The 12,242-nt window shown below is 38.5% G+C and overlaps 1 protein-coding gene across 1 annotated transcript; it reads right to left on the bottom strand.

The window, feature by feature from the left end:
• Positions 1-762: 762 nt before the first annotated feature.
• lin7c (lin-7 homolog C (C. elegans)) lies at positions 763-9,317 on the bottom strand. The gene is made up of 5 exons (XM_004543266.4): positions 9,116-9,317; positions 8,154-8,272; positions 7,197-7,268; positions 6,838-7,047; positions 763-5,626 (listed from the first exon to the last, which is right to left on the bottom strand). The coding sequence occupies exons 1-5, from the start codon at positions 9,150-9,152 to the stop codon at positions 5,459-5,461; spliced, it is 606 nt and encodes a 201-aa protein (XP_004543323.1). The 5' UTR covers positions 9,153-9,317; the 3' UTR covers positions 763-5,458.
• Between the last annotated feature and the right edge of the window lie 2,925 nt (positions 9,318-12,242).

Below are 12,242 nucleotides of genomic sequence, written 5' to 3'. Positions count from 1 at the left end.
GGAGTGACCATAATGGAAAGGATAAGAAATGACAGAGGATGTTTAAGATGGAGCTACCAGGAAAGGAGGATTGTTCATGGATGCAGTGAAGAAGGACACACAGTGGACTGGAGGATGTTTGATAGGGTGAGATGGAGGCGGACCCCTGAAGAGAGCAACGGAAAGAAGATGTTATTTTTGCTTCATTATTTTTGTACTATTTTGCATGCAGGGTTAGCAGAACACAAGCAGCTAAAACCTGCTGAGACTGCACCTCTTCTGACAGCAGGAACCATCAGTTCATCTTCCAGAGTTTTCCTTATTCCCTGTGTCTTTGCTCTTAGAAAGTATCCGCATTGCAGAAATCATTTGCAGATGAGATGAACAGATTTCTACGTGGAGCTTGCACATTCTCTTTGTGCCTTCCAGCTCCAAAGACATGCATGTTAGGTTAACTGATGACTAAATTGGCCCAAAGTTTAAATGGGAGTGTGAATGGCTGTCTTTCTCTCTCTGCTAGGCCTGCAATAGACTAGCAACTGGCTCCAGCACCCTCAACAGCACTTTCAAATTTGCCTTGTGAATTCCCTGAAGGGTCCATGTTACCATTTCTGATCACATGACCCACCTTTTTCATGCTGCGCTGCTGCCATACTACTCTTTTCTTTATAGATTTACCTTTTTGACACCTACCTTGTACCACAAGAGTGACAGAGATGTGTCTTTCTTTCTAAAAATGAATGTAACGTGTAACAGATAGTGGAAAAACACGTTTAAAAGTCATAAACTTAAGCACGGTTTATTGAGCCTCCTGTCCAACTATTATGTTCTACATCACAACATTTTACATTCCACATCAATGTAACACAGTAAATTAGATAAACAGACTAGAGAACATAAAATAACACAACACTATCTACAGGCAATCATAAATAAGCAACGACTAAAACAGTATCAACATTTTAAGTTTGGTCTCGGTCCTAGAAAGAAAGGAGAGATCAGTGCAGAGCTCAGAAAAGAGGAGCTGATCTGTGACAGTTAATCTGTCCCACATCTGCCCCGCTTTTCAGAGACGCTGCGCTGATATGGCCCTGGTACACAGTCAAAATGGAAGTACCAATCATTCCTGGTATCTGATTTTTTTTTAGGAAAATCACTTATAAAAATTGAGAAAAATATCAAAAAAAGAAAACCATTATAAAAAAATACTCTATTGACCAATACACAATGAAAACGGGTAGAAAGTTGAAGGTTTACCTCACCAAAGGTTTGTAACTAAAATCAGACTATAGTCAGTGACATTCAGTGGAGAGTGTGCAATATCAATACCAAGTCTCATTACATTTTTTTCCTGATTTACTATACATGTTTGTATGTGCGTGAGAAGTGAATCTAGCTAGCTAATGTTAGTTAAAGCACAATCAAGGGACAAACTATACATCATATTAAGTCTTTTATGTACACCCCGACTGCTGTGCTAAATGTTCTGCCTCCAAACAAAAGCATAATCAATGTAGTTTAAATAAACTGTTACGTGAAACTATTCAGGAACGCTTATTTAAATCCCACTATTTAGCATTTTAGTGTGTACAGCAGTGTACAAGTAACCAACAAACCCACACTATACTGTAGTTGTAAGGACACGTAAGAACATTTCTAATGTTTTTAAATATTTTTATTCTATTGCCTGTCACAATTTGAGAATACATCACATTGATGACAACTTTTAGTTTACAACTACATTATAGCCTGTTAACTACTGCTTATGAATGTTTAATAGAGAGCCATCTCCCAAAGTTTTGCCAATTGCCTTCTTTGACTCCTTCATGGTAATCAGTATGTTACATCAAAAAAACAAACAAAAAACCTCCCAAAATTTGTAAACATCTCATAGGATCATCCAATTACATGCAACTCTTCTCAAAATCCTGCTGAATGTCATATTTCATTAGACATTCGTCTACACAGCCTTATTGTTGTAAGTTTAATAACATTCTGGAGGAAAATGACAACTATTTTGCACCAACAAAGGTTTTTTTTTAAAGACCTTGCATAGATAATTGATGTGCATTCCATATTTGCAGCGTGTTTTACTTGAGACTTTGACCTTCAACTCAGCTGTCTTCATAAAGATAAATGGATTACAGGGGATTCACCCACCAAATTTTACCTGTACTCGTCATGTGTCGTCATTTCTTGTGATATTTAAAGCATTATTTAAGTACCATACGATCAGATGAGAGTCGATGACCCCTTTCACTGACTTACAAAAACCTGCTAATCAAAGCAACAGCTGAGCAAGTTGATGTGAGGGAAACGTGCAGAGACATTCAAATCATCAACACTAGCACGCCACTTTCAACTAATAAAAGGTACTGCTTTTTAACCAGTGATTCATTTCAACGGATTTAATCTACAGTAATCTTTTTACGAGTCTTTTAAAACTTAAAGGATCGATTACCAAAAGCTCAGAAGCCGGATTTTAGATTTTATCCTCCCAAAAACAGTACCGATGGACCTCTGAACATCCCATTTATGATTTGTTAGTAACTTGGGGAACATCAGAGTACGCCAGGAGACGGTGGATAAAGTAATAAAAGAAACAGATGGAAATACAAACAGCTGTGGAGCAGCTAACCAGGCAAACGGAAACTCAAAGTGACCTCATTTCAGATGACATGGTCACAAGAACCAGACAGCACACATCTATCGTGCCCGCACACGCCAATCAGCGGCATGCTCATAAGACTCCCTCTCGATAAAACGGTTCGCTTCTGAAGAACAGTTTGGCATCGGATGGTTAATCTACACCGATAGGAATCACTACCGTTACGTTACTACCTTCCTGTCTCAATAATGCCAGGTGTTGATCCTGAGACTGGACAATAGTATGGCTTAGTCAGCAAAAGCCTGGTTTCCATAATTCTGTACACATATTATTAGAACTACCCTGCAAACAAAAAACCTCTAGGAATAAATCTTTGAAGTTAAATCTGTCCTGTAGACATTTTGCCAAAAAAGGTGGATGATTAGACATCTAGTGAGTTGATTTTTTTAATTTAAACAATACATTTTATTTTTAAGAGAAAACCAAGACTTGTGGACTTGTTTGACTGAGATGCTGAATGAAGATTTCCCTAAGATGACTATCAACACAGTAGCTAAACATGCAGCCACTTCATAACTATAAAATGTGGAACATGAATAAGTGTAACTGTGGCAGCCTACACATTAAAATATACAGTAGACAATTAAGACTGTTTTGTGATTTGCCTGCTTAACAATTCACATCAGAACAAACTTGATTGTTTGGCAGTATTTGGTAATAAAGTGTTTCTCATTTTTATGATATGCATTTTGTATATTATATATGAGTACATTTGTGCCCAACCCACCTAAAAAAGAAAAAAGAAAAAAACTTATTTGCGCAAAGATGAATGGAAAATGAATTGGTAATAACATGCAGGCAAGACCAAGTTTGAAATTATTGCTGTAAATTATTGAAATATGGGCTTTACTAACATTTTATTAACATTTTACAAGCATCAAAAAATGGTTTTTTTAAAAGTAGCTGTCGATAGATCTTACCCAAGCACCTGTATCGTCTTTTGTTCTTTAACATGAATGCGATATGTGAATAAAAAAACGTCAGGTTAAGCGAATGTTTGATTTACGACTCCCTTGCTAGATGTTAAGTTACAAAATGTAATAAAAAAAACTGATGAAAGATTACAAATAGATATATGTCACTGCAGCACATTTACAGCATAATACACCAAACACTGTAGAGGTTATATACAGTATGTGTACTAACATTTCATTCATTGAACAAGTGATCAAAACTCACATGCTGCATTAATGTGACTGAAGTTTTGGTCACACGGGCTTAGAGGCTGGTTGGCAACCCCTTGGTGTCCTCTGGTTGCTAGGGGGAAAACGTGTATTCCTTGACTAGTTGGTGATTGCTTGCAAGCAGGGGGAAATGAGCTCCGAAGAGGGCGCTGCACCAAAAATCTCAGACACTCGCCAATTACTCGCTGAGCGATAGTGAAACTTGAGGGAGTGCAAGTTTGGAGAACTTTCACCTTCAAAGTAAAAGTTGTGTCTTACTATTGCTGTCAACATGTTTTAAAAGGCGCAAATGGATCAGCTTCTGGTTTGTGTCACAGTTTTTGAAATTTCACTCAGTGAACAGTTGGCGAGTATTTGGAGCTAAGTTGGTATTATCCATGCAAACTGTAAGTAACCACAGCAATAAGCTAGCAACCAAACCTCTTTGTTAATCATTTCACGTAGTCGCTGGCAGCAACTACTTGCCAGCCGGTTGGGGAGCACACTTATTTTAACAAGCCTCTGAGCCTTTGTGACTGAGGCTGTAGCAGTCGATTTCACAGATAGCCAGCAATCTCCAGCAAACAATCTCCAATCGGCTGGATAATATACATTTTTCCCTAATGATCGGTGGTTGCCAGGGGGTCACAGCTTGGTTTCTAGGCTTGCATGACCAGGGCCTTACAGAGACTGTAGGCATCTGACTAGCTGAATTTTACAAATGCCTAATTTTATCTTATTCTGATGGTCACTGGATAACTGACTTCTTATCAAGTTCTGTCACTGGCAGAGTAAAAATGTGACACAGTACATTCCTCATTTATGTCAAAACAAAATAACTGACTTTCATCTCATGTCATACTGACTCCAGAGTTTCGAGGGTTTATTTTTTTTTTGATAAATGTGCGAGTCTTTGTGGTGTCAGCTATTTAGTTCACAAGTTGCTGAGACCCCATTACATCACTTACTGGAGCTTTTTATAGCGTGGCATGATGTTAAAGTCTTGCAGGGTAAGCCTAGAGAACGCTCAAACATAATCCAGCACTTTTGCTACTTTTTGTAGGGTAGCCATAATACCAATCTAACAACTTATCACTTTTTAACTAATTTAGACTGTCGTCAGCACCTCTAAAGCTACGGTCTCTGAGAAAACAGGTGAAAAGCATGAATTAATTCCTGCCACAATAGTTTAATTTCCAGAAATTTAAACGGCTAAAGAAAGAAGAGAAACGAAAAAACAGTACATAAGATAAATGTGTTTGCCCTGAGGCACTTGGTAGTGGCTCTGATAAATCACTGAAAAACACTACCTTTTCAGTCAAAGCAGTTGTATAGTTTGTCTCAGAAGTTGCATTCAAATTGTCAATTCAAAAATAATGCACATGGTGTGACACACACTGACAATCGTGATCTTCCTAGTGTTCGTCTAGAGTTGTAGTGTCTAGTACAATACACGATGCTGAATATCAAAATGCTAAAGAAAAGGGCAGAAGCGCAATATACAGTATGTATGAGCTAAAACTAAACATGAGCGTGTTCTTTTTTTGTTCTTTTTTCAGGGGCGGGGAGATGAGAAAGGGATCAGAACAGATGGCCAGAAGGCTAAAGAAGGAGAGACACGGGAGCTGGGCATCAACATGGGAAAATCCTACTTGGGAAAGTTGTTCTGTTGCCGGCGCTTCGCCGACCTCATTTTCTCAAAGCGTGACTCCATTTCCTCTAGGACTTTGGGGGTGTACCTTACTACCAGCTTCACTGTGCCCTGAGCTGCTTTGAGGAGTTCCACAGCTTTCTCATGGTGCTCTCCTTCCACACTCTGAAGGCAAAAGAAACAGAAATTGAGTTTACGATTTCACCAGGAACAGATAAAAGTCCATGATCTCTACAGATTAACCTACTGGGTCCAATTATTAAACACAAGAGCAACGAGGTATGTGGCCACTTTTGGAGTAAACAAGAGTTTTATATGTACTGGAGTGAATGTAGTTCCAACATAAGCTCTAGCAGCTGTTCACATAAAACAGCCTGCAATTTGGAAATTTTAATGAGGGAACAAGCTGAGCAATAAACAAAGTCAACTGGATGATTGCTATTGGCTGAACTTTGAGATTTACACTTCCAGACAATAGCATGGCACGTTTACATTCAGTGTTCCATCAGTACTCACTGTGTCCATCTTTAAGCCATAATAAACATGTTGAACACATTAAGATTTCCAGAGCTTTACAAGAGGAACCTGACACCTTCATTATTTACATCAATGTACTATTACTACCATCATTATTATTATTATTATTATTATTATTATTATTATTTCTAAACGTACACAATTGACAGCTTCCTGTCACTGACATAAGGAAATGCTTTTCCATTGCGGCAAGAAGACACCAAAGACTCCACAGGGTTTCTGAGGTTTTTTTCTGACAGCTCACTGGTAATATGGATTACTGAAGAAGGTTTAGCTGGTAAATGGCCATCATTGTCAGACTCTATGGCTAACAATGAACCAACATGATGATGATAGTCTGAAAATAAAAAAGCACAGGTGAGCAAAGGGGATTTTATTGATTTTTTTGGTTTTCTTTGTTGATCCAAATTCCACTGATTGAATCCTGTCAGTCCCTATGATGGACAAACTGTTGCCAACAACTCCAAGCTACAAGCTGATATCTTCTTATAGCACTCCCCTGTTTATTAGGCTTTAATAAGCTTAATTTTAAGGCACTACTAGAAGAGTTTAACGAGCGGGAGAGTTGTTGACCTGCCTTAAAGTTCTCATTAATAAATTATGGTGTAACAAGTTAATAAACAACGATTTTACAAGTAGATGGGACCCAGATTTTTGCACGGTGATTGCAGTTCCTTTTTTTTAAAATCCTGAAACAAAATCTAGCTGTGCATTCGTTTTTTTTGAAGAATGTATTATTTCTAATATCTGTCTGTTTAAAAAATAAAATAAAATCTGAAATAGAGAATTTGCTCAGGCTCAGTCTAAAATGTAAACCATGCTGTGAATTACACACACACCACTCCATTCACTGAGAGAAGCTGGTCCCCTCTTTTCAGGCCTCCATGTCGGTCAGCGATGCCTCCTGGGATGATCCGTGAGATGTAAATTGGTGAGTTTTGCTCCTTTCCGCCCATTATATTGAAACCCAACCCTTCTTCTGTCTTGGGCAGTTCCACAACTCGTGGATGTGAGTGTCCCTCACTTGCTGCAAAAGCTGCCACTGTAGCCTACAAATAGGAAAGTGGTGTTTAGATATCTCGTCTGTATGTACTGCAGTCAAAGCACAAAATTACCCATTTTAAGAAATTAAATGTCTGAAATTAAGATTACAAAAAGACCAAATCTTGTATTCAGACAGTAACTGACAACTGTCTACCTTTGCTGTGGCATTGGCCCTGACCTCGGGGCTGCTGTTGATGTCCACCGTTTCATACACATGCTCATAGACCTGAGGAGATATTAGTGGACAGTATTTCAACCGGCGAACACAAAGAATTCAAACCAAACCAAAGGGTTAATCTTCTATAACCCATAAAAGCTGTGGGCAGCCAGCATATTTCTACTACTGTCACAAACACTTTTGGACACAGTATACTTTAAAAATTTGAATAAATCTGGGGGGAAAAAGAAATGGCTGTGCAATTTAAGTATTTTGCAATATTTTACATTTTATTTCACACTATGGCTGACGTACATCTGTAAACAGTGTCGGTTGTCAGTCCACTATTTACAGCATTCGATCACATCAATTTCGAGGAGGCTGCAAAACTTTGTAAAAGGGGACTTATATGATGTGAAAATGTTTATCAAAGGGAAATGTGATTGTTCAGACTCTCTAGCTTAATGTTATCTGGTATACACTAGCTTTTGTTCTTATAGCCGTCTGGCTATCAGCTGTCCCAAAGTGGCAGTACACTTTTAGTTATTTAGTTAGTTATATTATCGGGAACGAATAAGTATGTTTATGCATGTTTTATTATGTTAGAGTCTCAATTTCAGTTGCGGGGATGAGGCGTGAGGTGAGGAAAACGAGAATGAGTTGGAGGTTAGGGAGCAGAGAGGAGGGGTGGATGTGCCAGATGAAGAAGAGGAGGACAAAGAAGTAATGATAAAGAGATGTTGAAAACATAAATGTACAAATCTTAAATGGTCATATATAGCTGGACATTAAATTTAAACTAACTTTTTTACCAGACTTCCACTCTTTTTCTTAATTCTGGAGTATTCTATTGGGAATCCTATTGGGATGCAGAGGGTTAAGCTCCAAACTGTGAACTAATGTCTCTTAATTAAGTGTTTGATAAGTGAATGATACAAAACGAAAGAGACTCACTTCTCTGACAGCATTACAGAATTCACTCTGTAGGACCCTCTGCAGTGCCTGCAGCTTCTGGGGAGGCACTTCCCCTGTCCTCTGGAGTTTATCAAGCAATTCAATAGCACGGTTGATATCTGTCAACAAGAACATGTACATAACCATTACTGAGGCCTGCAAATGTAGATTTTAGCATTGGCAGTGAGAGTTTCCCACATCAGTGTCAGAGCACATTTACTTGCACTACATTTGTTCTGATTATAGATATGCTCCGGACAAGCTTGACTCCCACGGTCACCAGAACATACTACAATTAGTACAAATCGCTATAATGCAATAATAAAGCAACTCTCAGAGTAACATGAAGTAAATTCAAGGCACCAGGCATCACGTTTTTGTTTTGTTTATTTTGTTTTTGTGAATGTACAGCTTACGTTAATAGCAATGAATTCATAAGCATTTGTAATTTTATTAAATATTTCTAATCGTGAAGGTTTACGTGTGTATTTGTGTAACCCGTAAGTTTAAACTATCACACAAATCTGGGCTTCCTCTGCACATTTCAGCAACACACACCCAGAACTTGTTATTTACAGACAGGTCACAAAAATGAATATAATGATACAACCAGGGTAACTAAAATATTCTTTCTTTTATGGTAAGATACAGTGAACAAACCAGCCAGATTGACTAATCACTGTCTGTTGTCATTAATATTAGCTAGGTGGCTAATGTACTAAGTACAAAAATGTAGCCGTAATAGCTGTGGCTGCTTTAGCTGGGTGACTATATATACATAATCATACAAGAATTAACCGCAAGATGTCTATTCTATCGTTATCCCACCATAAAACAGAGTACACAGACAAAAAAATAAACCGCTTGCTTTAATGAGCTAATGCTAGCTAGGCTAGGTTTATGTCGCCCGCATATCACAACAAATATTTTTAAGCTAAAGCTAGCTAGCTAATTAACTTCACCTCTTTCCAATCGCACGGGCTCCCCAAGCGATGCCATTATTGAACTAGGAGGATGTTTGGCGTTAGGGAGATAGTTAGCTAAAAGGAAAAATACTGAAAACTAAATTTGGTAATCCTGGCTGGCGTTATGTGCGCTTAACTGAGACGATAAATCAGATTAGCCAAGTTAGCCGGCTAGGCTAGCTGCCAGTGTCGTGATGCATTCAGGGAAACCTCGTAAAACTGTGAACTCGGAATGTTCAGTCACATTCTAAAGTCACTGCGTGTGTATTTGTTACCCTATCCTTTTACTAGACGACTACTCGTGTAAAACTATGATATATCATACATACATAAGACACATAGCTTTACCAATATTCCACCTCGCTTTAGTGTACAAATGTCCTTTCTTTAATTCGTCCAAACGTACACCTTAGATAGCAGCTTCAAATGTTGTATATTAGTAATGCCATATTTAGTTTTAAGCACAGAGGTTTGATTTTATTATGTTTACTGCTGATGCTGACAATGAGAGTAGGGATATTTTTGTGCCATGCATATAGCCCACTGAAGGTCTCGTTGGCTAGAATCCAAACCTAGATTCCATATCACCATTTACCAACCTGAGGGGCGGAGAACTCTCCATTTAACAGCTTCTCTCAGCCTCCACAGACATAGCTCAAAGGACGATTACATTAATATGTACTGTCATAACAAGGGCCAGCCAGAGGAAACTTTATTTGGCTTTTTGTTGACGTCTGATATGAGCGCTCTCTCTGCCACCCCCTACTGGTGAGCTGCATCACATTTTGAGCCTCCATAAATGCAGAAAACTGCAGCTGCACTGCTTCTCTGTATCCTGAAAGTTTCGAGCATGATTCACTCCTGACCACACCCCAGTGGGCGATGAACGCAAATCTTTTGACAGGTGATGAAAAATACCTAACGTGACATCACAAATGTGGGCGTGGCATAAAGCAGACACACGGAAAGACTTGGTGAGCAGCAGCTTTTGTTCTTTTCTTAACACAGTAGACCCATTGTTTTCCTAAAATATTTTTTCTTCTTGTTTTTATTTCCTCAGCAACAGCAAAGTAATACCACATTATACTGTAGGATTCACTCATATGCCTGATTTATGGTCACACCGAAAAACACCATGGGCTTCACCCTGCCTCCCTTTATGCACTCTTTTATTAAATGTTGAATTGGCAGATTACTTTTTTGATCTTTGTAAAAAATAATAGCCTAAGGCTCATGCTCATGATAAACAAAACACATCCTTATCATCTTATCTAAAATGTTGAATGGCTGATTCATTGTCCTATGTGCTGAGGACGGGATAGTGTCATTCAGGTGGATTTTTCTGGAAGACCAGATCATTTATGATATTGTTCGTCTTCCCACTGTTTGTGTTGCAGAAGCCTCTGTATCTTTTTTTTAATTTATGATATTAACTCACAGCATCATCATCAGCCTTCTGTGAAGGGTCCAAGCAGGGCAGTGAAGAAGCTGGCCCATCCTTCCTTCAACATCTTCAGATCTGGCTGTCTTCGCACTTACCTTCAGGCTGATGGAGGCGTGGTAAAATGAGGTGATTGTGTTCATTCATAAGGGATCGCTGGTGTTTTGAAGAAATTTTGTATATTCATTTTCTTGTTGTTGTTTTTAATCTTTTTGCAGTATGTTCTAGAAATGTTTCATGTAACGAAGATGAGACGCTGAACATATTTTATTGTATTCCCACTAAAACCTTAAGCTATGGAATCCAGACTTGGCAGGCATGCATTGCAATGAGTTATTCGCTGCCTGAGGGAGAAAGTTGATTCTTTTAACCCAGGTGCCAAACCAGTTATGGAGATCGGCTTCTCCTTCTGATCGCAGTGACTTTAGAGCTAGAAAAAATCAGTGGTGATTGTCCTATTGTGGAGGAGTTAAAGCTGGGATTACAGCACACTAATAACAAAACACTGGGTGTACGTTTTTAATGTACACAAATGTATGGGTGGTTGAATCCATCACTGTCAAGCTCAGGCAGTGTACCCACTTGTACTAGTCTGCACTTGAACGTGTAGGCGCTTTTCTTGTGTTAATAGGGTCTCGTAATTGTGCGACATCACACATGCCGCTGGAGCAAAAGCTCTGAACACCTGTGTATGAACACTAAAGATCCAAAGCACATAAATGTGTTTTGAAAAAATGTGCTGGTGGAGAGCAGGAAGCGGTTTAGGGGCACCTCCTCTCTCCTTCTCCAGTTTCTTTTCCTTCCTGAAGTAGCTGAATGACACCAGGAGCTGCTTTCTGTACTCTAACACTTGTTATCTTTCAGTGACCCAAAGCAAGGTCTCGTTTTCTTCTCTTAAAACATCACTTCTTGTTGCTCAGGATTTGAATTTCTGCTCTTTCATGCTTCAGACGTGTGGCGGTTTGTGCGCATGCATGTGTGCATATGTGCCTCCTCCCTCCTTGCCTGCAGACTGTCCGTATAATAAAGTTTACTCTGCCTAAAAATGCACCGTTGAAACTTTATCGACATTGATTTTGTTTTTCAGTTGCCTATAGTCATTTTTATTTCTTCAAATATTTCAGTTTAATATTGCAAACAACTTCACAACATACAAAATGAATAATATTAACCCAGAAACATGTCAATGAATAAATTTTATATATATATATATATTTATATAATTTTTTATATATATATCTTGTCCTCTGGTGGGGATAAAAAAATAAACAGCAAAGCTTTGACAACAGCACCTTGACATAGTATGTAATTCCAACATTACCTTGAGAAGTTTAGAACAGTAAACAGATAAATTACTTGAGAGGAAATTGTTTTCTGCTGAATATGTAAACGGAATGTTTTTTTTAATAATTTTTTTTGGTCAGCATCATATCCTTTTTTTTCTGTAAGTGGAGAATTTATCGATTTACAATTGAAGCAGCATGCAAGCTTTTGAAGATGGAACTGTCCTCGCTCTCTCTCTGTCTCCCTCTTTGTCTCCCTCTCTGTCTCCCTCTTTGTCTCCCTCTTTGTCGCTCATTTCTTGCCTGTTAATTTTTTTTCCTTCCTTTTCTAATTCTTGGCAACGTAAACAAATCACAATGTCTTGAGGAATGTGATATAGTAATTTAAACTGGGCGCAAA

This window comes from Maylandia zebra, linkage group LG1, assembly GCF_041146795.1.
Source record: "Maylandia zebra isolate NMK-2024a linkage group LG1, Mzebra_GT3a, whole genome shotgun sequence".
NCBI classification, from domain to species: domain Eukaryota; kingdom Metazoa; phylum Chordata; class Actinopteri; order Cichliformes; family Cichlidae; genus Maylandia; species Maylandia zebra.
The sequence above is the reverse complement of the archived record's forward strand: the minus strand, read 5'-3'. Positions and strand labels throughout refer to the sequence as shown.

Coding starts and splice junctions, on each gene's coding strand:
- lin7c (XM_004543266.4), bottom strand. CDS start 9,152: ATGGCATCGCTTGGGGAGCCCGTGCGATTGGAAAGAG. Junction 7,269..8,153: donor TCTGTAATGCTGTCAGAGAA/GTGAGTCTCTTT, acceptor ATATCTCCTCAG/GTCTATGAGCATGTGTATGA. Junction 7,048..7,196: donor GGGCCAATGCCACAGCAAAG/GTAGACAGTTGT, acceptor TCCTATTTGTAG/GCTACAGTGGCAGCTTTTGC.